At 34.5% G+C, this 27,998-nt stretch overlaps 2 protein-coding genes across 7 annotated transcripts in view; one reads left to right on the top strand and one right to left on the bottom strand.

Annotated features, from left to right (window-relative positions):
* Nucleotides 1-7,719, top strand: part of LOC111057516 (vacuolar protein sorting-associated protein 37B) — a 150,512-nt gene extending 142,793 nt beyond the window's left edge. For 3 of the 6 annotated variants that reach the window (XM_039443318.1, XM_039443315.1, XM_039443317.1), the window contains exons 5-6: nt 3,879-4,160; nt 6,871-7,719. In XM_039443318.1, the coding sequence (XP_039299252.1) occupies nt 3,879-4,157 (279 nt within the window). In that variant the 3' untranslated portion in view covers nt 4,158-4,160; nt 6,871-7,719. Of the gene's footprint in view, nt 1-3,878 lie in introns of all 6 variants that reach the window. The other 3 variants (XM_039443314.1, XM_039443316.1, XM_039443313.1) reach the window with 1 other exon arrangement.
* A 345-nt stretch (nt 7,720-8,064) lies between these two features.
* Nucleotides 8,065-27,998, bottom strand: part of LOC111050122 (ITG-like peptide) — a 358,595-nt gene continuing 338,661 nt past the window's right edge. Inside the window, exons 5-7 of the mRNA XM_039443312.1 lie at nt 16,400-16,543; nt 11,063-11,151; nt 8,065-9,766 (exon numbers count right to left, since the gene is read on the bottom strand). Of these exons, the coding sequence (XP_039299246.1) occupies nt 9,629-9,766; nt 11,063-11,151; nt 16,400-16,543 (371 nt within the window). The 3' untranslated portion in view covers nt 8,065-9,628. The remainder of the gene's footprint in view (nt 9,767-11,062; nt 11,152-16,399; nt 16,544-27,998) is intronic.

Raw genomic sequence — 27,998 nt, forward strand, 5'->3', positions numbered from 1 at the left:
TAATATTCGTGCAAAAGATCTCCAAACCCACATCTGCAGAATCATGAAAAGAAATCGACTAAATGCTCCAATTCTAAGCAAGTGGGATTATTATTTAAGCTGTCATCGTCATCCTTATTTGTTAATAAAAGCCTAGCCACTACTAGAGGAAAAGAAAGAAGCCTACCTCGCCCAGCCCATTCAAAACAAGGAATGAGAATCACGGCAACCAAATCAAGAACAATAATGAGAAAAATAAATGTAAAAGGACTAATGAAAAAAAGAAGAAGTTTCTTGAAAGGTTCATTTGTTTTACAAATGTTCGATTTATTACTTTATCACTCAGATCATGCTCACTTATCTTTAGAGTTCAATCTAACTCATTAGTAATTGCAACTTGACTCAGTTTCAATAAGATAATTAGAGAAAAAAATATGTATTTGATAATAAATTATTACGTGATGAAAAAATAATTTGACTCTTCTAAAAAATGGGAACAATCCTCTTGTTATAACTTAATATGATCAGTAATTAGTTGCGGTATTGTTAATATTATTCACCCTAATCTTGATAACCATTATTATTTAATGTACTGCACTATTCAAATCGTAAGACAAACAAACTCACGAAAACTAAAATCACCGAAAATACAGAAACAATAGATACAGATAATTTTTTTAATGTTTTCCAAGAAAAAAAAATATATTGAAAAAAATATTGCTTCAAGTCTATCCAAGTCTATCGTGTATTTCTATTGAACATTACATTTTTAATAAATCAGACTTTCTTTCATCCATGAATGAAATGTAATAGCTCTCCTATTCTATATATGTTTTTCTTTGTTAGATATGAGTTACCAGTTTTTTATGAATGCTTGAAACCTGATATAATTCAGTCTGCCTCAGCTGCAATAATAATCTTGAATCAAAATTATGATAAAAATTGTTGAGGCGATTGAAATTTGATTCTTTAAAAAATTTAGGAATAATTTATCATCAATAATTATATATTATCTATTTCGATCAGTACCTAATTGATTCTTATTAATATCATTCACGTTAATATCATTCCTATTGTTAATCAATTTTAATACTTCTAGGATTAAAATATCACACTCGTGCTATTATTTATATTAATTTTTGAAGATTCCATCAATAGTCCTACTCTATTTTTATTATTTCAATAGTTCATCATCGGTGATGCAGGCTTCCATTGAGTTCATGCAATGATTATTTAGTGGAATTTATACACATTACCAGATCCTCGGTGTTCACTTGTCTAGTGTTTGATTATTGCCGCTATTTTCAGTCCTCTCTGCGTGATGGCTTCCCGGTTGTTGACCTCGTGAGCCCTCGTCCACTGCTTCCAAGCTCGGGTATCGATGTCGTAAATTTTCTCCACCTTCTGACTTTGGATGCAGCCGTGATCCTGATTAGAATTGTGCCATCCTTCACCCATGCATATGTGATACGTCCCTCCTTCACTAGTCTCCTCGCGTGACTGAAGAGAGTCTTCTTTTGCTGAGTAAGGTGCTCGTTCACGTATACAGGTGTTTTATTTTTGAATGCTGCGCTCACATGTTCCGCGTTCATCCCTCTTCAGCTTGGCGGCAGCCAGCCATCAACACGTGTCGTTGTTCGTACGAATTTCACTATTATCGCTTTTCTGAGTCCAGGCAGTCGATGGGCGATACTTATTTCACTGAAACACCATGTTACATTCAACGCCTTGGCTAACTGTTCTAATATACCGTAAGTTTAGATGTTTTCATTGTTTGTGTAGGGGATTCCACTTATTTCAATACTTTGTTTCCTGCTATATTGGTCTAACTTGGAAATTTTTAAATTAACGACCTTGATCTCTAGTTGGGTTTTTGTAAGATTAGTATTGAGCTCATCGCACTGCTTTCTCAAATGATTGTTTTCCTGTTGATAACTCTGAAACAATTAGCTTCATAGAACTGATATTATCTGCTAAACCTTCAGAAAGTCTCTTCTCAAATTCAGCTAGTCTTTGATCAAGCTTCAAATTTAAGTCACCTACCGCTTTAGTATATTCGAATTCGTATTTTTATTATTACTCACTGGTACTTCAAGTTCGTTGGGTTGAGTTTGAGCTGCATTTCCACCACATTTAACACAACGATAAGCCCCTTTACGACTGGGTTTTTTATCGGACACGTTAACACAGTCAGCATGGAATGTTTCACTGCATTTCACACACTGTATTATTTTTTTGTTCTGGATTACAGCCGGTCAGACTTTTATCGCACTTTCAACATTTAGTCATTCTGCTAAAACGGAGACTACTTCAACCGAGAAAACCTACTCAAATATTCAAGTTATTATTTCACAAAATTCTAAGCAAATCGAAATATAGTTTGAATATTACAAGCTTACTTTACAAGCTAGAACTTTCGGGCTGAGCGAGACAGGCTAGGATACGCTAGAAGATAAGAAGCTTTCTCATCTAGCTCCCGATAGCAACTGACAACCAATAGCAAATTGCTGTTATATAACATATCAATAATATTCAATCTCCATTGATTAGGGATATGAGTAAAATATTGTTGTTTTCTTATTAGTTTTCAAACATCAACATTTTAACTTTTCAGTTTATACGTTACGGTAGTTTTGAAGTAAAAATTGGACTTGAAATTAAATAGTAAAAACAAAACCTCATTCTTTTAAAACTTTTTTTCATCAAAATTTGAGATGCCTGTTGTCTTCTCCCAATCAGAATATTGTATAATATAGTGATTTGTGATAGTTAATGTATGTTAGCAATGGGTCATTAATCATAATATTGAGTTGGAAGTGAGAGGAAAATGGAATTTATATTCCATCACGTATCCAATGACATTTTAATAATATATAATATTAAATATTCAATATTGTTCTCTGTATAACATATAATTGACGTATTGTTATTAACTCAAAGTTACTAAAAACTATTTCGGTTAGGTGAACCTCCACTTGGTCCCGCCGGAAATATACAACTGTTTAATTCATTGATTATTGTTTTGTGGCACTCTTCATTATGTCGTAATGTATAACATTTCCTCTTCTCCTTATGATATTTGGGCCAGGAGCCCAAGATCTGTAGCTTGAGATAATCTGTGATTAAAATTCTATTGATTGAGCGAAGTGAATTCCAGATTGAACTTTATTATTTTCGACTGTTTTACTTTTTCTAAAAAAAAAATTTTCTCCTGTCAATGAAGGTTTATTGAGTGAAAAGTTTGGAAGACAATTTTTGGGTTAAAGAAACGAGACGGGGCCGCCGAAAACAATGGATGGACAGGTAGAAGTTCTAGTGACCCTTCAGTGGTCGCCTATTGTTATTGAATTTCGACATTTTCGTGGTCTATTGTTATGGTTTCCACTCCCAGGAATATATTGGTGGACCAGTGTGGTTACTTGAAGGCACTTTCAGTTGTAAAGTAGTGGTAGCATACAATGATTGGATAAACACACACATTACTATCGATGATAAGTACAAATTTAGACAAACGTGGTGTGTAAAGTCCACATCGATTTTTGGATTCACATTTGTCTTTATAAATTCTACGAGATTGAATGGAACATGACAAACACTTGATACACATCATAATTATGTTCGCCAAGTTGTTTTCAATCTAGCAGAATTTGAAAGGATGCCAGAAACTATAAGTATCGAATTGTGTGTAACTCAAGTTAGTCTGTATACAGCTTGTAAGCAAGTTGAGCTTCATCAAATCAACCATTGGGAATAATATAATTTACAAATATTTGATTACTGATTTAGATTCAATAATTGTAGAAAATACTGCTATTATAATACTTTTAAATATTGTTATAATGGCTGTTATTAGTCTTGCAAAGTCTTTTGTGGATAATATATTTTTGGATTGTCCACAGGAAATAGCAAACAAATTCTTGGAAGGCGACACTGATGTTGACACGTTCTTGGATCTATTCAAATCCAGGAGAGAGCTGATGCATTTGAGGAAAGTGAAAACTGATAAAATGTCAGAAATGCTGACTAGACGTGCGAACCCAGTGCAGGCGAACGCCTCATCATTTTATCAAGCGCCTCATCCCCCCGCTCCTTCAGGATTAGGATTGCCCTATCCGGTAGGCCCAGTAGGAGGACTGCCAATGCCTAATATCTATTCCAGTAATTCGCATTTTGGTTAGCAGGTATTAAGTATTGATATTTGATATATAACTTATATTGGTATTTAATGATATTTTGATGATATTGATATTTAACTTATCTTAATATTCTCCAATAACTTCTTTTTTCTTACTACCTGAAACCAGCTAAAATCAATTTTGAATTTTCTTGAAGCAATCAGAGTATTTCAAGTGTTTATTTTAAGTTTTCAATTAGCATATCGTGTTTAAATATTAGATTTTTTCGAGTTAAAACGACCAGCTGACTTAATTAGTGCAACCTGTGTTGACCGGCTAACTCCAATTTTGGCTTGGTTTCTCTATAAAGCTTGGCCTCCAAATCGCTCTACAAGCTAGGAAAGATTTCCGTTTGGAATATCCTTTCTAACTACATGATATGATTCAAAAATATATTTTTTAATTAGAGTTTTTTAAATCTTTAGTTTTTCTGAGTGGATAATTTTGTCATTATTGAAATGAATATATTTATGATTCAATATCAAATTCACTACAATATAATGTAAATATTATCGCATCATTTGCATTTATTTATTATTTAACTAATATTTATAATATTTATTGCAACTATTATAAAAACAGATAAAGCACTCATGCCAATAATATTTTTCAAAAGTTCAATTGTTGATCTTATTAATTGACTTGATATTAATAATCTTCATAATCGAATATATACCCCTAAATTATAGTGGTCACGGTTTTTGTTTTCACTTTCTTTCTATTTCTTTGAAATATGGCTTATCTCCCATTATTTCAGTAAATGTTTCTAAGATTGGGCTTTTTCTGTTCATTTTTATGATTCAATTTTTTATCTAGCTTTCAATGTCTCATGGATTTGCTGGTTGACACCTTTAATCAAGGGTATTGTTCTCCAGTTTTTGTTTTGTTCATTCAATAACTAGTGATATGATATTCATCTGCATACTGCCAAAATAAGTTACCACAAATATACTCAAGCAATACCAAATAAGTTGTTCATAATATTGGCATTTATATCCATTTTTATTCATGGAAATAGTGCAAACCATTTATCAAATATGATCTGTATAAACATTTAAAAATATTATTGGCAAGAGTGATTTCTCTGTTTTTATAATATTTGCAAGAAATATTATTATATTTGAATTGAATTTGCAATATCTTAACCCTCATTTTGAAATATTAATTTATTTCGCTGTGAGTCTAGAACTGGTATAGATGGTTCAGACTCGAGAAAAAGCTCGCTTCCCATAAGTCTGCTGCTATTTCAAAATTTTTTTGTGACTGAATTATCTATAGAAATGTTTTAGTTAGTCATTACCCAAAGTTCTCAAGGAGAGAAGTATGATCGATTATGAAGAATGAAATCCAAAAATCTTGCAATAAACCTATAATATTGGTTGGAATTGCTCAAGAGTCGCAGCTTGATGTTATTTCTGGCGTTGAATTAAAAATGCTAGACGGCCCTGAAGCGAATAAGTTATTAGATAAAGCCTTCATCATAAGTATTTTATTTTTATCGGAACCATAATCTTGCCAATTTTACCATAATTATGCTTATTCTATTTTTAGTGGCATTAACGCTAATCAATGAAATATTTCTCACCTACATAATTTATTATTTATCTTTATTCTACCTATATGAATGTGAATATATTGGAATATATGGTAGGGGATTTCAGATCAAAGTTTTTTGTCTTTACCAATATATTTATTAAAAGTGTAAAACCTATCTGGTTGGGGGCATGGAACGGTCAAGAGAGAACAATACCCCTCCTTCAACGCTGGTTGAAAGTGAAACAATAACTGTCAACCCATGTCAATGCTCAACCAATATCAAACAATAGATCTCTTAATGCCCCCATCCAAATAGGTTTAGCAGCATAAAATATTTTTTCAAAACCTACTCCAAAATCCACCACTCTGGTCCGCAACTTACAACTCGACATAATATGTATCGTTTAAAAAATATCAATTAGCTCAAGGAAATTAGTTTCTTTGATAATATTAGAATAGGCTGAAAATTGTGATCTATAATGATGGAATTCAACTATTTTTCTAAATTTAATAAGAATGACTTGAAAATTCTGTTTTTAAACAATATGTACATATGATATGAGTTACAAAAATGAATGTGTAATTTTTAATTACAACCTGATATGAGTTACAAAATCGTTATATTATACTAAAATTATTTGTTGCGTGAAACACACCATTTATTGCAGGGTTTGGTTTTTACCACACGACAAACATAATATCCTTTGATTAGCAATTCGATTAACATCAATAAAAACTGGTTTATGCCTTCTCGGTTTAGATCTTTGTCGCATCTTGATAAGATCTGCAAAAACTCCATGTTACACCAAGAGCTACAGAGTATAGACTGTCCAATAGTTGGAAATTATAACTTTGATGAACCTTTATAGAACACGGAAATGGGAATCCCGCAGAAAAAGTCTAAGTGTGGAATAACGTCACTAAACTTAACAGGATGGGGGCATACGCTTCATTGCACAAGGGTCGAAAATGTGCTAAATCTACCTGCCAAAGGGTCTCTCAGTTGTATTGTTCTAGCTTGACCGTCCCATGCCCCCATTGAGATAGGTTTTACCCTATAAAAAACTTGTACCACCCGATTCCTTGTCCTTTTGACTCTGAATATTTATTTATTGAATCAAATTCGATAAAATCATTACCTAGTGACGCTTTTATGCCTAGTTATTCTTGAATATTTCAGCTATTTTCGTGGTCTTCAATCAGTAATGTGATAGTGATCATACATTCATGGATGTAATGAAAATTTCTGGTAGTTGACTGACTTTTCTCTGGACGTGAAGGACCTATTTTTTGTACATTGTTTCAAACGTGAAGACAATGTTTTATTTGGGCATTTCCGCTATATTTATTACAATATGAATTTACAATAATTTCACATATATTTCTATTATTTCACTATAATTAATCATCATTTCACTTTATTCACCATATCAATTTTTGGAGTTATAACAGTCATGTGTAATGATACTCATTGTATTAAGTAGTGTTGAATGATTTATGCCAGTTTATAATAATGATTAATAATAATTTTCGTAGAAGTACAATGATAGAAAAAAATCACCTCAATAATATGTCCACTTGTAATTTCTGATGATTCATAGTCTAATCATAACAAATTATTGTATTATTTCATTTTTTATGGAAAAAATATTAAATCATGACTCATGCTCTTTTTGGAAGAAGCCTTCCAAAATCAATTGATGACATAAGGCCTATATTTTAATCGTGAAAATAAAATAAATATACTATGAAATTATAAATTTATTTTTTTACTGTTTAGAGTCAATAGATTTAAAATAATTCACATATAACCGGTAATTTAGTTATAATTCAGCAGTTAATGTTTTAGTTCCAAAGATATTTGTACTTTGAGTACTACGTCTGGTACACCTTTTTTAAAATTGTTGGTACTATTGTTCATGATGGTGTTTTGTTCAGCTTAACTCTACCTATTTTCTTACGTCCGGCATCACAAGTAAATGCTTTTCTGTTAGTTACTAGTAAAATAAAGTTTATTTTCTGTAACGTTTTTTTTAGTAAGTTATTATGAAAATTCCAATTGACCTGTACCCCATATATCTGTATTTCAAGTGGCAAAACAACATTGATTACCTCGATAACGTGAAAAATTTGAACATATCGTTTAGGCCACTGACAAATCACATTGTAGTACATAAGAAATACTCATATTAAAGTATAATCCCAGGGATATTTTCTTTTCCAATCAATGTTTGAATTGAAAGTATATTATGATCTTACATTTTTATTGCATCAGATTGCGGCTCCCTGGAATAATAATAATAATAATCATAATAATAATAGTATCAATTCAATGATAGAAAATTGGGATTTCAGGGTGTAGGAAATGGCAAAGAACTTTGCTGGCATAATTATCGAAGCCATTGCTCTCTCATTTATTAGTAATATTATTTACTACATTCAAGATAGTTGAACAAAATACATTAATATAATTCATAAGAAATTCAAAATATCATCCAAAAATCTATGAAGATGAACCAAAGCCTAGCCTAAATAAGAGTATTGATATGTACTGTATTTCATCAAGACATTGATATGTATCTTCAAGCTTTAAGTTCTCGCTCCGTCCCTGTATAGCGTTAAATGTCAGGATTTTCTAAAAATATGTCTTGTCTCTTACAGTAAGTAAAACCAAATCTATTCTTCTCATTTTTCAAGCGTTAATCAACTTGAAATATTGAATAGTTATGAAAATGAAGAAATGTGATGATCCCAAGTACACGAGATGAAGCATCTGAAATTCTATAGCGGTAGCAGATATATGAATATAGGCTATCAGTTTTCACTTGTCTATTATGCAATAAATTAATTGTAACAGCAAAATCATATCAATTTGCAAGAAGTATTATTCTTGTTAAGCAAGGGCACAGAAGACTAGGATAGTACCAAGTTTATTTTATCAACCAAGTAGCCTACTAAGATTTTTTTTGTGTGTCATTCGGGTTATGGATAATACTGTTTAAAATCGAGCTTTCTTAGAAATGGCAAGATCAATTTCCATCGCGATTCAACCTTCAATTATCTGAGAAAATAGTTGAAAACTCACCACATCAGTGCATGTATTGAAATAAATTTAGGCTATATTGCCTAGTAAGTAGTGCTCAGTAACCGCCGTACTGCTTGAGTATAAAGCCCAGAAAACAACTTCCGCACATTTCAGAATAATATTACTCGACTTATTGTGCTGTTTGATTCTTTCTGGATTCTCCTATTATAAGCAATCATTTTTCGACCTTTCAATTTGATTTTCTGGGTCTGCAATAGACGTCTTTGAGTTTTGTACTCTGTAGATGAAATCTATCTACAAGGGGACCTTGTTTTATAAAATTATACACCTTCGACAACTGCATTTAAAGTAAATGTCAAAAGCACCTTGTTTCTGTACGTTTCAAGGTGGTATCCCGACTTTTATTTACATTTCCAACTAACTGCTTTAAAGAAATTTTGTGTGCGCTTCTTTAAATATTAGTTAGTAGAAGTTGAGATGAATGATGATAGTGTAGATTCACAGTCACTCTGAGATTAAAGAGGACAGTGATAGTGTACATTATACGTTTAAGGTTGAGTTAGGTTAGGCTATTTTGCGGAACGGAGCAAGAGACCAAGGACGGACATGGACAAGCAGTCCGAGCTAAGGATCCTGTACAGATACACTTAGCACAATCTTAGAAACTAAACAATAATTGTCGATCCCTTATCAACTAAATTCGAAAGTAGTTTTTATGAAGGCTTAGGAGCATAGTATGTGATAATGATGAGGCCTTAACTCACCCAAATTCTCAAGTTTTCTACTCCAGGCTGATCAGAAAAACATATATTTCAGACATATTTTAAGTTATTCTTAACGATCTATAAGATAATAGTGAGTTCTAAGTGCGACATTGGCTGTAGCTGAGCGCTTAGCGCTTCAAGTGGCTGAAAGAGCTTTTGGCTGTAAGCCTCTTCTCACCCGCTGTTCTCTCCAGATCCGCCATCTTGATTTGGTCGGATGCCACTGGACCAATGCACACCAACGGGTCCTTGAAGTAGGAGCACACCTAAACATTGCAAAAATATATATTAGGCCAATGATAATAATGTATGGATGGAGGAAATACTGGATTAAAATATTGCCACGATAAATAGCATAATATTAAATTGAAAAAAACTCAAATTAACATGCTATGAAATCACAAATATTGACAACAGAGAAAGAAATCGATGAACACTACCTACCAATAATATCTATTCCAACAGGAATCATTGCCGGTTGGGATCCTAATCCTTACAAAAGACAGTTTCTGTCTATATGTAAGCCTATTCGTCAGTCTTGTGTTGTAGTCATCAGTCGCCATTTTCAACACAGCAGCAGGTGGGTTTCAAACTACCGGGAAATGATTGTGAAACTACCGTCTGTTAGTGCAGGGACACACGATCCGGCGAAATCGCCGTCCGGCGTTTTCGCCGGACGAAGCTTCGCCGTCCGGTTGCAAGAAGTACACAGGAAGGCATGGGGCAGAACACACGATCCGGCGACATCGCCGTCCGGCGAAAACGCCGGTCCGGCGAGAAATTGATCCGGCGATATCGCCGGGTATTCTCTACTTCGCCGTCCGGTTTTGCCGCCGGAAAGCAGTAGCAGGGCATTGTACTATATGTGCAGGGACACACGATCCGGCGAAAACGCCGGACGGCGCTGTCCCCACCCATGCCACTTCTTTATTTATTAACATTTGTAACGTTACAAATGGGTAGGGTAGGTTACAAGGGTAGGTTACAAGGGTAGGGTTGTAAGTAGGGATGGGTATCGATACATCGATGTTCAGGTATAGCAATCTATCTCATATTCTAGGTACACCTGACAACAATTCTCCTTGTATTATGAAAAAGACCTAATTTTCAGCTTCAAGCATCATCACCAACTACATTGTCCTCACATTGATATTTTGCACAACGACATAAGTTCTTGAGATTATGTTCTATTAGAATTACCAGTAAGATACACTTCATTTCAGTATTTAAAGTGAAATTCAAGCTGGAAATTCAATCACAATAGTACAAAGATTTGCTTTAACTTTGGTCTTCACTTCTTTCTTTTTTGCTAAATTTCAAAATGAGAATAATTGGATGGAAGATAATATAATGTGACAGTTTGTCATATTCTACGATTATTGTCAGCAACCGTCCAATTTTTCAAGGATGATAATTTCTATAGTTATTCAAAGAATTTAGTATAATTCCTATGTGAAACGTTCTACAAATGAATATGATTATAATAAATCAAGTGATGAATGATAATAGGTAGACCTGTAGTTTTAATTGGATTCCAAACCACCAGCAAAGTTGATGCATACCTTTCGAGGGGCTTGTCGATGACGTCTCTGAAACTGACAGCAAAGTCCTTTGTGGATGTCGCACTCTGAACTCATGCTGCATTCTTCATCTGTCAAACACAATTGTCTGTCTCAGAAAATTATCACAAATAAATATAATCAGTACTAAAACAGTGTATGTCGTGGTCTACTGTTATTGATAAATAAATGTGTATTGAATTTGATCGTCTTGGAGATTATTATTAATCATAAAGTAATCAATCAATTCAAACAGGAAAGTGGTCAGTTTATTTGGATGTATTTCATAAGTGCGATATCTCAATATGGTGCAAGTATTTCAAAGTTTCGTTATTTGTGTTTATTATCTACGAGGGCTATTTAAAAAGTAATAAACGTTTTGAAATATAATAAAAAGATTGAATGGGACATTAATTGTAATGTATACAAGCTCCTCGTCGTCACCAAAGCGCTGTGTTGCTAACTAAGCCTTCATTATCGGCAAGTGAAATTCACTTGGAACAAGATCTGTACTAATTGTGAAGCGGCGATTTTCCCGAATTTTCTGACCAACTACTACTCCTCGTCATGAATGCTAGTGCCGCCATCTTTGAACTCTACAATCTCCAGACCGAACTTTCATTCATAATGTCGTTTCCATACACTTCACACAATTGACCATACATTTTAATCGATTCTAGGTTTTTGGCTAACAAAAACCCTTTCAATTGCAGCACACATTTTGAACTTGAATTTTGCAACAATGTGCAGCGCAACGTCACCTTTGCTACAGCTGGAAAGCCATTGGATAGGAAAACGCATCTGTACTTGAAAGTAATTAATTTTGGCATGCCTATAGCGGCAAAGAATACATACAGAATGGAAAGTCGGCTAGTATCCTTGCACAAAAATCCGTTATCTTGTAAGAAAGTTCAGCATTGTAATAGTATAGATGGGAAGTTCGGATCACTTTACTGATCCGGGTCAATCGGTCTCGTTCACTGCCACGAGCCAATCAAAAGACCTGGATTTTAATTCTAACAAGATGGCGCAGTCATGTGACGTGGTCTTGGTGCATTCATGATTTTGACATGTAAAAAGCATTGGTTGCATATGCGTTTGATTGATACTTTCCATTCTGTATGTATTCTGTGATAGCGGCGTCAGATGGAAACGTTTTTTTATTTGTGAATAGCCCTCGTAAAATTATCAATATATTTCAAATAATATCAACATAATAGGGATATTCACAATGTTGTTTTAGCCAGCTATTTGTTAACTCTAGATTGTGAACGCCCCATCTAAAACCAACTGCCATAAGCTAACTGCAATAGCGCTCCAATCGGATAATTTGTGTAACTCAAAGTTTATAACCTCTCTTTTGCTACCAAATATGACCAAAACAGATATCGCCGCCGTTTTAACAGAGTTAGCTAGAGTTAGTGGACCTGCGCTATCTGCTATCTCATCTGCTATTTTTTTTCTAATGTACTACTATAGCATTGAGTTAACACAGACTTAGCAAATAACAGGAGTTAGCAAATAGCTTGACTTAGCCAGCTAACTCCAACATTGTGAATACCACTATTGTCATTTAAAAGCCAAAACCAAACCTACCTAACCTTTCCTTTTACATTTAAAACCTAATTGAACAGAACCTTTTAGATTATGTTCATACACTAGAAAAATTGAAATCTTGCAGTATTGAGGCACTTCCGTTTATGTTATTACCATTGTTGAGGCCATTTGAATTGTATTCATTCGTGCATTGACTGCTAGATGGCAGGAGAGCTTCTATAATTTTATAATATCTATTACTCATCAATTTATCGTTCCAGGCACTGGAAAGTTTGCGAGTCAGTGTGGATTCAGCTTTCGTACAGCTAAGTACTCACTCTCGAGGCTTTAAGATTCAGGAAATTCGTCCTGAATCTGCCTAAATATTCGTGTCATTTAATATCATAGGAAATTCGGCCTATACATTATTTATTCGTGTACATAAATATTGTATTTTCGTTCTACGTGAAAAGTTATTCACGTTTCGTATTAGTGAAAAGTGAATGCCAGAACTCAGTTTTTAGTTTTGTTTTTATCAATAGTCAAGTCATAGTGTTATATATATCCAGACAGTAGACTTCATCTCAGAACGGGAAAACAGCAAGGGACCAACTTTAATAGTCGCACTTTCGGTTTGCATAATTTCACCTATCTTTTCCTCTCATCTATCCTATCCAACTGTCCACCTTTTACCTCAAATAGAAGTAGGCAAACAATTCGATTCGCGACATGTTGGATTTGGGATTTGGTGAGTACCATTTCTATGTTCTTTGTATGTGGTTTTCCTGAATGGATATATTATTCAACTCAAAGATTTGATTCGTTTTATACAGTCCACTTCAGATCATTTGAAACTTGGTATTTTCATTCGAAAATATACACCTTTCAGGCAACCAGGAACTCAATCCCATTATTGTCCTCAAAGCACACTGATCAGTACAATTTAGAAAGCAATATACATGAAAAATAAAAAAGTATGAGAGTAATACTATTGAGTTTGATAAAAAAAACTGAAAACAAAATACAGAACAATAGAAATCCTTGCATAGGCCTACATGAAGCTTATAATAGTGGATATACATGAAAAATACATGAAAGCTTGGTTTCCATTTTCTATCATGGCAATTTGCAATATCATAATTACAAGACCAGCTGTGCCGGCAGGTTGAGCGGTTTTTACAACTTATTTTGGCCTATTGTTTCCATTTCGGTGCAAACTGCATGAACGTGAGTGCAATGACATTGTAGACGATTCTCATTTGTTTGGTGTTGACTGATGAATAAAATTTCCTAAAAACATCGTTCTTGGCAAATTTCTCTATATATCACTGGTCTTCCACAATTTTGGAATGAACGTTTAAAATGGCTGCCATTTTGAATTTTCGAATTGGTCAAAGATGATTATTTTTTGTACAGTTCATCTCTCTTATTTGAAAATACCTACACAGGGGTGCCCATCCTCCCAATTGTCCATGTCGCAAAATTCTTAAAATTTCGTATCCATTTAGGTACTTAAAAACTGTATATTGAAAAATCCCCCCATTTTCCCTAGTTTTCCCCAAAAATCCCCCCCAAAATTCAGCCTCATGTCACAACTTGCGACATCAAAACATGCTGTGGGCACCCCTGTACCTACCGATTTTTATAGTGATCGGTTGGAAAACTTTGAAGATAGAAATTATTTTGTAAAAAATACCAAATGGCAAATATATCTTGAACGAAGCGTTTTAGGGGGAAAAATTACTCTATATTTTCTCTTTATTTTGACCCATAGAACCTATTCCCGAAGTTTGGCACTTTAATTTTGGGACACTCTGTATGGAGCGCTCTAAGCATAGATGCCTCAAATGTGCATAACTTTAAATAATAATAATTGTAGCTTGCTCTACAATATCTCAAGTGCTGGCAGTGTTAAATTTTTGAATAATACACCATCAATTGAGATATGAACCCCTATGACCGATGTACAGTAAGAGGTCAATAGGATTATCCTATAGACTGAATAATATTTTTAAAATTACAATATATAATTGAAAACAAGTCCTTGAAAACAAATAAGCATTTATGAGAAGTGAGTTGTTTGTTCATTCCTTATTTCTCTGCAGTTCAGGTAGAGAGTTGAATGAGTGATGGTCATTTGGATAGTAGCTCTCCTATTATAAGGTTGATTCCTCCTGTCAACTCGTTAGTGATAAGAGGTCAGGGGTAAAACAGTATATGGACATGAGTGTTGATACTCTCTCGCAGCCATCAAGCAACCAGTTTCTGGAAAATACCACAAGACTTAATTACTTGATACCAGCATCCTCCCAACTACACCCTTACCCTAATCCCGGTTTTTACAGTGGCTTTATTCAGTTCCCAACTTATTATCCTCATACCATGTACCTAATACCACACCATACCACAAACTCTAAACCCCAAGCCATAAACCTTAACCCCCTGAAAACCAACCTCAAAACACTATCCCTAAACACCAACCCTACAACACTACCCCTAAACACCAACCCCACAACACCACCACTCAACCCCAAACATCACTGTTCCTTTACTAACCTACTTAAGCTGGGACGACCCACTCGGTATTATGCAGTGGTCTGAATCCTCTCCTCCTACACCCTTGTACTTTCAAGCAGGGGTTTTTAAGAATTATCAACTTATTTCCCTACCCTCATATAAACAAAGACTCTGCTGTGTCTAAAAAAGGAGTGTTTTTGTGTACAATTCTACTTTTTCTCCATCTACTTCTCTTTTTTGGAGATAACAGCTGAAGAGGAGCAGTTTTGGGTAGTTGGAAGTTAGTAAGAGTTGAACTCCCCCTGTGGCAGGAGTCTTGCTTGTGAACCTATGATGGAGTTGGTGGCTGAAATCGAATCCTGAAGATCAGTCAGCCTAATTCCTCCCGTGGAATTAGGAGTTATTTAGAGCTGAACCTCTCCTGTGATAGGAATAGCTTTTTGAACACAGTGTTTGTGATGTTCATAATGGTTGAGGTGGTATGGCAGATGGTCAAGATGCCTTTCTTGGCACTAGTGTGCATGAAGAGTGGAGCTGTTTGCATTTTGGGCATTAGGCAACTTTTGGTGAACATACCTTACCTTGCTCAGCTGAAATTCCTATACCTTTGAACCCAATACCCCCACACCCAATACCTCATACTCTCTACCCCTCCACACCTATAGGCTAGGGAGTGACCATGGCTTCCAAGCAGTGGCATTTTCCGGCCTTTTCCTAATTCCTCCCAAACGACCTTTACACCTGTGGGCAAGTGAATGAGCACAGCAGCCAAGCAGTGGCCATTTTCCCCATCTCCAATTAAAACGTTTTGTCTGGGGAGGTATAAGGGTGCCCGCCAGCATATTTTTGAACCGGGTATTGAGAATGATAGAAGAATTGCCTGCCTACTCAACCTTCACCTCCTTTTACAATCATATGCTTTATGAGTCGAGCAGGCTGGAAGCAACAGCCAGGAAGTCACTACCATGGTTAGTGAAGCCTAAACTGACACTATTATTTTTTCTCAAGTGATATTGAACATTTTTATCATCTTATCACATCTTCAAGACTTTGAACAGTAGAGTTTGATTTGGATAATTAAAAAAAATCAAGTTGGATTCAAAATAGTGAATTCAAGATGTCAGACCAAAATTTTGAATTCACAGAAAATTACTTCCTGTAATTCCAATCAAACCTATTGCCAAATCCTAGTACCATACCATATTAAGCTGTTTCCATAATATAATATAATTCATACCAACTCTGTTCAGTGTTCAATGAGTATTTTAATAAAGATCAATGACTTACTGTAGAGTTTCCTGCTTGTAATGGCCGGTTGGCAAGTACGACCTTCTCCAGTGTCAGTGCAAACCAGACCGGTCTCACAATCATTGTCCCTTCTGCAAAGCTCTCCCTGGCGCAGACCATACAGCGGCAGGCATGTACCAGAAACTGTTAAAAGTAAATAATAATGAAACAACAGCCAAATAATGTTGGTAGGGGATGTTCTTTTAGTAGTGCTTTTGAACGATAATTGTCTCATACAGACTAAGTTTCGTAGAAACAAGTAGTTCTATAAATGGCAGTCTCACAGAAGCAAGTTTTCACTCAGACAGGTAGTCTCACTGGAACAAGTAGAGTCTTGTAGGAATAAGTTGGCATGGCGTGTTGCCTACATCTGAGCATGAAAACATTCCGTTATTTGTTCTTGTAAATTGAATGTCTGCTGTTTTTTAATCATACAGGTATATATGATTATGATTATAGGTTTATCATATAAGATAGGAATAGGTTACCTATTAGAATTAGATAGAAGATAGATAGAATTATGATGATAGCTTAAATAAATAAATTGAGTTCTATGTAAATGTAATGTTTTTCTACCAAACTCCAAAAAAAAATATTTCAATATATCTTATAAGTATATATTTGACCTTTAATCCAAAAGAATAATATGAATATCAAATAGAATATATAAAAGCCCAAGAGCCTACCACTGACCTATTCATCACCTTTTCTTAAAAACCACATGGTCAAAACAGGTTTTTAAATTTGGTGTAAATGTTCAGTTGACTCCTTGGACATGTGCTAAGGAATGTTTTTTAAATTATAGGCTACCAAAAATATGTCTAAAATAGGCATATTACGAATTCCTAGCCAAAGGTTGAAATATGGATTTTTTGTTCAGTTGAGTGTCTGTAATGTAAAAATACATTTGGACTCCAGACTGTAATGTAGTCTAATGTAGTATTTACTGTAATGTAGTCTTTGGAACCTAATCCAATTCATTTGCAAATTCGCACTTTATCATAAAATACGAATTAAACAAGTTTAATACGCTCTTCTAATTATGTTACAAAAAAGAATCTTTTCTAGTTTGAAGTCCCCACAATTGTCACCTACTTTTGGTGTGTCTTCTTATGAGTATTAAAAATGAAGAAAATACCTGATCCATTTCCATAATTGAAAATATTACACATTACTCACTATACACTTCATTATTAAAACACAATTATTCACTCTCCACACTCCATTCTTCTACCGAAAAAAAACAAATTAAAACTGAAAGAACTTGATAGCTCAAAAAGATGCCCCAGAATACCAATTTTCAAAGAATTAATTATTATGACTTTATTTCATAAACATCCAGATATCTCCATAGCAACCAATACTCACCTGAAAACTTATCATTAGCTCATTGTCCTTCTCAAGCTGGATAGCAGAAGTATCATTCACTTTCAAGGATGCTCTTTCCCCACCGTTGTCATTAATTTGCAGCTCTTTAATCCTCCTATCAAATTTATCATCCATATTTTTGAGTTTAATTCGCAAAATCTCATTGTTTTCGTGAAGTTTCCTTTTAACTTTATGTTCCCAAGTAGTATGCTGGTTAGGCAAACCAATACCTGTGTTCTTTACAAGAACCAAGAGTTTTTCCCTATACTAAAATCCCATTCATCACCTGGTTGCAATCCTTGTCGCAATCCAGCTTGGCAGTCTCTTCAGACTGATTAGTCCTCATGACCTACAAGAGTTCCACTCCTGGCCCTCTTTGAAGGTGACCCAAATTTGTGCCTGGAGTTTCTCCCATCTCTTGTCTCTTGGCTTTTTCCTTTTTGCCCCTCCGAAACTCTGCAGGGTCAAAAGCCTCACCTCTCCCAAGAAGTTTTGCCTGAATGGCCGCCCTTCTCTCTAAACTGATTACTTCCTAATGGATTACACACAATTATCACAACTAATATAAGTAAATGTTTAAAAATAACTGTCACCAAGAATTATAAACTGTATAAGAGTAACTACAAGAGTCTACAAAAGTCTTTTATCACTTTAGTCTGTCACAATCACTTTAGTCTGATTTAGAGGACATTGAAGGAGCCTACATGTGAGCAAAAAGCACTTACCAAGCCTACAAAAGTTTTTTGCCGGCGTCCCCTGGAAACGTCACTTATATATTGACAGCTAATCCTTCTACCACCGGACTTTCAAATGCACAACGGAACATCAGGCCCATTTTTGACAATAGTAAGATTTAATGTTGAAGGCTTATCTAGATCTAAAGAGGATATTTTATCATTAACATGCAGTGAACAGAAAATAGATGTACTGTGCCTACAAGAAACACACAGGGACGAAAACAGTGCCCAACCTCGAATTCAGGGAATGACTCTAGTTGCTGAGATTCCACACAAAACCTACAGCAGCACTATGTTAACCAGAAGTGATATCACCACTACATCCACTGAGACAAAACAACATAGAATTCATCACTGCAGAGCTCAGCAACTGCACTGTGTCATCCATCTACAAACCACCCAACAGGGACCTCCCTTTTGCACCAACAAACAACTTTCATGCTCAAAAGATCCAGTTTGTGGTTGGAGATTTCAACTGCCACTCCACCTTTTGGGGATACGACAACACAGACTCAAATGGACACAAAAATGGAAGAGTGGGCTGAGACAAACAACCTATCTCTATTGCACGACCATAAACTTCCACACTCCTTCAACAGTCATGCCTGGGGGCGTGGCTACAATCCAGACCTGTGTATTGCCATGAGTAGAGTCTCAGCTGAGTGCAAAAGAGTTCTCTATTATCCCGTCCCAAGGAGCCAGCATCGACCCATTGGTATCATGGTTTACTCGGCTGTGAAGACACATGTTATACCTTATAGAAGGCACTTCAATTCCAGAAAGGCTCGCTGGAATGCTTTCTCCAAAGACCTGGACCAGGCTGTGGCTGTATAAATCCCACCAACCCCACAGAACTATGATAGTTTTGTGGGGTCGCTACAATTGGCTAAGTCGGAACTCGCTGACTCAATGTTAAATCTGCCGTATGAAACTTAACTGCGCTGATCGGAATTGACTAACTGTGGAAGTGGCTGTTTCTGCATCGACCGGAGTTCGTTGACTGAGAATTCACTGACTCTCCCTCTTTTCAACAGCAGTCGACAGAAATGGCTAAGTCTGGAACTGGCTAACTGAGGATCCACTGATTACTACGTCATCGTCTGCTTCGTCTGCTACTCATTCCCTCGCACTCGGTCCTGTTCACTCTTTCACACTGGGACGGATAACAGATTGTGGCACACTGAGCTCGTATATTTTTTGGTAGCTTATTTCGGTATATAAATGATTGGATCTTATGTAAAACTTGCTGATAAATCCAATAAAACTAGTAAGAGGTTAGTAACTTTGATGGTTATTGAAATAACAGGCATAATATTATGCCGAAAACCATTATTTTCTCCCGTTAAGAGTTGTTCAACTTGATTATTTGATTGTTGAACCAAGTATTTGAATTGGATGAAACTTAAATAATGAATATAACATTTTCAATCACCCAATAATAGTTTGAAATGCTGCAATACTTCCATACCTCAGGAATCAGGATTGGAAGGAGGCAAAAAAGAAAAAAATACTATCAATTTTGAAGAATCAGTGTTTTGATTAAGCCTCGTTTATACTATTTAACTGTTATAAAACAATTTTATATCACAAAAGTTACAAAAAATTATATAACTTTGTTATAAAATAAAAAATAAACATTCTCAAACAAATAATATAATATTGTCATATAACATTGCTGACTCAGAGTCTCAGTCAAGATGGATTATGGACTCAATGTAGTCTCTCATAAGAGTATCTAGTATACCCATATCCGTTCACAGTAGAATTTTTAGTATGGCATAATTTTCCGAAAATGAATTGCTACAAGAATAGAACTTTCCACTATGCATTCATGCAATCCAACACCTGAAAAGTGAATGTAGCCTATGCAATCATAAGGGGAAATTTGTTTGAAAATGATCTGTATATAACAGAGTTTTCAGCATTCAAAAATACAAACTAATCTAGTGAAGGTAGATTCCCTGCCTACTCCCCCCCACAAAAAAAACTCGTTACATCATAAAACACCAGACGATGCAAACTATAACACATTTGTGTAATTCAATACTAGTCCAGTCAACGAAAGATTATAGAAGGAAACGTTTGGAATACAATTTTTGACCCCACAACACTTTTAAGGATAGTAAGTAGGTAAACATTACAAAAGACCTCACTCCTACCCCCTGTGTTAAGTGGGTGGGGGTTATCTAAAAGTTCCATATTCTGGTTTTTTGCATATATCTTAAACAAATTCGTCTTTCGGAAATTTTTGTCAAATACAAAATTAAAGCTTACGAATTAGCCTACAAGTTTCATCCTTAACATTTTTCCATATATCTCATAGTTTTCTAGATATGAGCTCTTGAAGGAGTCACATTTTTAAGGAAACCCTTCCGGCTCAGATTTTTTCATCTTTTTGGCCTTATAACATTTCCACGATTGAATGAAAAAATCAGTGCCAATCATAAGCCTATAGAGCACCTTATTCTCTTCAATCTCATGAATCTTTTCATTATTTTACGCATCTCCCCACGATTGTTGCAGCTATTATAGTGTTGAGTGTAAAAACTTCAGTTCAACAACAATAGATCAATTGACAGGGAAATTTGGAGGAAATGTTTGGAACACAATTTTTGACTTCGCAGCTTTGTTTTGACTACTTAGAAGGTGAATATATCAAAAGTCCTCATCTATACCCCTTGTGCTTAAGGGATGAGGGTGGTTTGAAAGTTTGATTCTTTTATTCCTGGCTTACACGCATGTATCTTGAGAATAATGCATTTCAGCGACATGATTAAGTGAACAAAATTTAAGCTAGATATATTCTGTACAAGTTTTGTACAGTGGAGTTTTGTGATATCTCCTTTAATTTTTAGATATTCGCTTTTAAAAGTGTGAAATCCTTGAAAATACAGTTTCTCTTACAACTTTTTGCACTTTCAGGGCTTATGACTTAACAAAAATGCATTGAGAAAATGAGTTGTAGAGGATTCAATTCTCTTCAATTTGATGTATTATTTCAACATTCTCAATACAGCAATAATTGATCATTTATCAATGTAATTTGAACACAATATCTGGAACACAATTTTTGATTTTGCAGATACATTAAGACTAGTTAGGAGCTGAACATATTGAGAATCCTCATCCCTAAACCATGTGCTAAAGGTGAAGTACCGACAAGTTGACACTTGATGCTGTATTGACAATTTGACACTCAACACTGAAGCTGCTATAACAATTGATGGAAATCATAAAATGATTAAATAATCCATCAAATTAAAGAGAATTTTTTCTTTCCAATTTGATAAGACTTGACCTGTTGACGAAGGTCAATTGGAGGATGGAAAGATGCGGATTTATTTTACATGCTGAACTTAATATAATTAAAAATTCATTTATTGACATAAAACATTTTAAAATGAATGGCCAACGTCACAACAATTTTAAAATTACATAATTATTATAAGCTTCAGACAATAGAAAAAGGTTACATAGTATGATGATTAGTCTAATCAAAAGTTATATCAAAGAGTTATATCAAAATTTACCTTCTTATAATTATAATCGGCAACTTTATATAAACCTTCATCCTTAAAGATATTTTTACTGTGTTTTTGAAAACTATACCCTAAAGATCTTTAACAATTTTTATATAATTATAATCAGTCATATAATTTTGTAGCTGTTTAAAGCCACCACCCTTCTTCGAGATCTAAGATTCAGTTCTAAGGAATGATCCTGTGCCTAGTATTTATAACTCGCACTTTGCACTCGGCAGGGGGCTTCGCCCCCGGCACCACTGAAAATGTTTTTCTGGTTTATAATTCATTTTTGGTTGAAACCTTTTCTTTCGATAGAATTATCCAATAAAACGTTAGATAATTTCAACTCTTCTCTCATGAATTATACAAAAGTCATTGTTTCGAAGACGTAGTTGCCATGAAACTGAGAGACAAGGAAGAAGATAGGAAATGGTATTGAATAGAAAGAGATGGAGAAACAACAGCCAGCAGGTAGTGTGCCATCCAGGATAGGGTCGGTTGCACAAGAGCCTGTCAAACTTTAACCATGATTGAATGCTATGTGAAGAGAAGCATTCTTTTCAAAAACAAGACTTGTCGGACTGTGTCCCGGGGATTCCCGTATTCCCCCACTGAAAGAGATACGTTGAAACCTCCATTTAACAATTGAAACTACCCCAATTGAATTTTTGAGCTCCGTATGAACTAAAATAGCATCGACTCACTCAGTTTCAAGCGTTAGCTCATGTGTGGGTACTGCTTCGGTGATTATGTGCAGTGCAGTTAATCATGCCTTATATATGCTGTGTACCAGGCTTTAGAAGCAATTATGATAGATTATCTAAGGTATCAGTATTTTCGTTCCCCAAGGACTTAAATAGGACTGGAATATGGCTTCCAGCTATACACAAAAGTAATATTATGGATTGACTAAATCTATGTCAAGTCCGAAATAACATATTATAAAGGTCGAAAATTCGAAGGTTTAGCTGTTCAATCAAATGAAAATTCATGCAATTTAGCAACAACTATACAAACATTCATGGTATCCTCTCTGTTATGTTGTAGGCTTAACTCCTTGTAAAAATTTAACAGGAGATCAGTTATATGATCTCACTCTACAAATCTTAGAGTTGTTGACTGAATCAGGATGCAACGTTTTTAGTATAATTTCTGATAACAATCGTATTAACAGGTCAATGTTCAAAAAGTTATGTAGAGGAGCTCTGAAATCTAAGTTTGTCAATATATAAAGAGCTCTTAGTGATTTCATTTTATTCAGAATTTTATAATCTGAAAAAAGGCGAGAGCAAATTTAACTGTCCGACGACTGTATTTGGCGGAAATAAGCTGAAAACTAGAAAGTGAACCGAAAATACGAGGTGTTTGGGCCATTCTGTATCTATCATAAGGAAATTTTGCATTCAAAAATTGGTTCTGGACTTCTCTTATGCATCCAAACAATATTGAAAAATCAGAACTAGATTATTATTCCAAGTTGTCATCGGTCTGCCGATGAGTGAGCATCTCCTAGTTGAAAGCTTATCAGTTTTTAGATAGCCTGTAATAGTTTGTCGCTCCCGTGCTTGTTTATTGTGCTTTTGAATTCAGTTAGCCTAAGAGTTTTACAAGTAATACTACTTAGTGACAAATATGGCAGATAAATGTAAAAAATGTAATGATGTTACACAAGTGAAAGACAGTGTCAAGTGTACCTCCTGTAACAGTGCCTTCCACCCGACCTGTTTGGATAGAACTGACTCCAACGATCCAAATAAAAAATCATCCCTTCGAAAAAACTGGAAATGTGAACAATGCAATCAGAATGATCGTCAAGACAAAGCCTGTGACCAGTCACAAGACATTCTTGAAGTTATAATTGCATTCCGAAAAGAAAACAACGAGAAACTCGACGCTATGCAGGGCAATTTGAATAAGGTCAGTAACGATATTAGTGAACTAAAAATACAGTTCAAGGATGTAACTGCTAAGTGTGATAAAAACTCTGAAGAAATAGACAGATTAACTCTTGCTAATAATAAATTATCAACTGAAGTTGAAGATTTGAAATTAGAGGTAGCCAATCTCCAGCAACATACACGCAAAAACAATATTGTGATCTCGGGTATTCCTGTAACTAAAGGTGAAAATGTGTGTGCAATACTGCAGAGTTTGGCACTTCAACTCAATATTCCATTTGACAGATATGCTATTTCTGCCGCACACAGACTCCCTAATAGAAATAAAAACTTTCCTCCATCAATTGTTGTGAACTGTTGTTGATGTGTATTGTATCGAGGGTCGTGAAAGCAGAATGGCTGTACGCACGAAAGCAAACTAAAAATCTTTCTGCCAGAAATATTCATGTTAATTTCCCGGAAACTACAATATTTATTAATGAACACTTGTCTCCACATATGGGTGCCATCTTCAACCATGCAAGAGCTCTCTGCAAGGCTGGAAAACTAGCCAGCGTCTCAGTCAACGATTGCAGAATACTTGTTAAAAAACATCAAGCAGGACCGGTAATTCGTATAAATTCAATGGCCCAATTGAATGAATTAACATCACAGACTCTTACTGATGAAAATGCTGCATAGTTCAGCAAACTAGATTAAGGATCAGAAAATTACAATTACTTGCAAATACCGATACCACACTTATTCGTAATTAGTGTATTAATCTTAACTCACTTCTATTTAGTGTCAAGATACTATAATTTAATTTTCTTCAGCTATCTATTTTCTTCTAGTCTGTTCTTTATTCATTAATAAGTGAATACTTATAGATCATACTCCAGGAAACAATTACATAATGTAAAAGAAAAATTCATATTTGAGAACTTGTTATTATGACGTACAGTACTGGAATGGTAGGAATAGAAATTGCCTATTACCTAATGTTTGAGGGTTGAATATTACCATGCTTTAGCTTAAAGTAACAGATCTTACTGTCATTTTAACTAGTATGTAATTAGCTGGTGTATAGAAAATTATCAACTGATGATACTGTAATATACATATATTTTTAAAGTCTGAACATAAAAAAGAATAAATTACCAGTTTGATCTTTCGGAAATATATTCCAATCTATCCAACGATAAAATATTCTATAATCATAATAATATTATCCATCATTATTATCGTTCACACAAGTTCTTACTATAAATTCAAAATTACTAGCACACCGCAATAATTTCTTGAAACGAGAATGTATAATACAGTATAATCTTACTTTATCCATATTCTCTATCTACTAAGTAGGTATCTACTTAGATTACCTACATATTTAAATAAAATTTATCTTTACTAAACTTATAGATGTAAATAATTCAAATGATATCATTTAGGCCTACACTCTTATATTACCAGTGTGACACTAACACAAATGATAAACTTCATTTTTAATTTTTAATGCCTCGTGTCATATCGTAGTTGGCTGGTTATAAGTTGCCTAGGCAAAGAACGCTGGCTTTAACGCTAGTGATGTTTGTTGAAGCAGCCCTACCGTTATCATTATTACAGGTACCTGTAGAATTATCTAATCTATTATTGCACCCGAATTCTTCTTTGTTTTTCTTTCTGCTTATTCATTGAATCATTCAACTATAAAGAATAACTCGATTTACCATTCATGTATAAACAAATGTATCACATAGCTGAATAAAGCATTGTAAATTTAGATTTTTAAAATACAAAATTTCAATAAGACATTTAACCCTCCTATTCAAACCGGTTGTATAAAATTCTGCAAGGTTTCAAACATGATTTGATGTTTTATTTTGAAATAAATTAATCATTTGCATTCTATTCCTCGTACTCCCATTACTATGTGGGTTATTTTATTCTTATTATTTTTATTCTCTTTTTCGTCTTAGAAATTTTTCCTTTGATTAGGGTATTGCAATCACTGGCTATATGTTATGAGTGTGTAGGCCTACTTAAGGCCTACATCACGATTGTAAGTGAGCATTTTATATTTTATTGTTCAATCGTGTATGCACATGCGAGCGGCAAACGATTTTACTTATTTTTTCTTTTCGTCTTAATGGATGATTTCGTTGATAATTTAGTTGATATGAGAGACGTGTATACTAGCATTTTTGAAGATTTTAGTTTGTTTAATTTTTTTACTGGGGAGCAGGGTGAGATTGGGAGCATTAGTTTTTTAAGCTTGAATATAAGAAGCTATAATAAACATATAGATGAATTGATAGTGATTCTGAACAGTTACAATAAAAAATTTGATATTATAGTTCTTACTGAAACGTGGACTGATGATAGCTGCGTGACAGTGAATATGGAAGGATATGATGTATTTTTAAATAAGAATAGTCGAAATCAGAACGATGGAGTGATAGTCTATGTTAATAAATGTTTTGCTGTGTGCCAGGGGGATGTAAGTCTTGATGGTGCGTCATGTGTGAAAATGGACCTTTCTCTCAATGCTGAACGTTTCTGTTTGTTAGCAATCTACAGAAGCCCCTCTGCTGACATAGAACCTTTTATTAATAATCTTGAGACTTACATCATTAACAGGAATCGAGACTGTACACATTTTATAATGGGTGATATTAATTGTTGTATTTTGCCTCGTGAAATACCTAATCACACGGCGGAGCGGTACTTGGATGTTCTCTATGCTGCTGGCTTTGTCAGTTGCATAAACGTACCTACCAGGATTACTGACACGACGGCCGCCTGCCTTGATCATGTTTTCACAGATGTAAAGAATACTAATGCTATAAGGTCAGCCGTAATCAGATGCAGCATGACTGATCATGATTTTACCGTATGCCAAATTCAAATGTTAAATAATAAAAAACAGTCTCAATTTAATCAAAATCGACGGGTTACAGTTTTAGATGAAGATCTAGTTTCTCAGCTCATTGCTAATTGTGATTGGTCCGATGTAACAAGTACACCAGATGTGAACTCCAGTTGCGAAATTTTTATTAACAAACTCAAGCAAATTATTTTTCAGGCCACAGAAACTAAAATTATTTCATCTAAAAACTTCAAAATTAAACCGTGGATCTCTAGTGGTTTACTGAAATGCATCCGTCAGAGAGATAAATTAAGCAAAAAATTAAAACAACAGCCTTTCAATGCTACTTTAAGAGAACAATTCAAAAAGTACAGAAATCACCTCACTAAGTTATTAAAGACAGCCAAAGAGACTTATTTTCGAAATAAAGTAGCTAATGCTGGCAGTGATAGCAAAAAACTTTGGAGTAGTATTAAAGAAATCACTGGATTAGGTAAAAATGCCGACAGATTCCCTATTCAACATTTTTTAAACAATAGAGGTAATGATAATTTGGAACCTGGTGAAATAGTAAATGTTGCTAATAATTTCAACAATTATTATGTAAATGTAGGTGCTAATCTTGCTGGGGCCATACCCAATATTGCTGAAGGACCAGTAAATGATGCGGATTTCAGTGTGGATTCGCATTTTGAACTGTTGCCTGTTTGTGATGTTGAATTAATAAGAATTATAGGTGATCTTAAAGGAGGATCTGCGCCGGGCATTGATAAAATTCCAGCTTCGTTAATTAAGAAAAATATTAATTCTTTGAAAATACCATTACTTCATATCATTAATTGTAGCTTTTTGCAAGGAGTCTTCCCTGAAAACTTAAAAGTTGGAAAAGTCGTTCCCATACATAAGTCTGGCCCTAAAAGTCATTTTGTTAGTTACCGACCTATCAATTTAGTCAGTGTCATATCCAAAGTCATCGAGAAAGCAGTTAGGCATCAATTAGAGAAATACTTGATAAATAATAACATTCTATTCGAGAATCAATTTGGTTTCAGAAAGGACAAAAATCTTAATGACAACATTTTCCTCTTAACCAATCAAATACATAATTTAATTTCTGTTAACAAAAAAGTTCTTCTGACCTTCATTGATTTAGCTAAAGCTTTCGATTCGATTGATAGGGATATTCTTTTAAAAAAACTGAAGTATATTGGTGTTCGGGGTGCT

The sequence above is a fragment of the Nilaparvata lugens genome, chromosome X (assembly GCF_014356525.2).
Source record: "Nilaparvata lugens isolate BPH chromosome X, ASM1435652v1, whole genome shotgun sequence".
Classification (NCBI taxonomy): domain Eukaryota; kingdom Metazoa; phylum Arthropoda; class Insecta; order Hemiptera; family Delphacidae; genus Nilaparvata; species Nilaparvata lugens.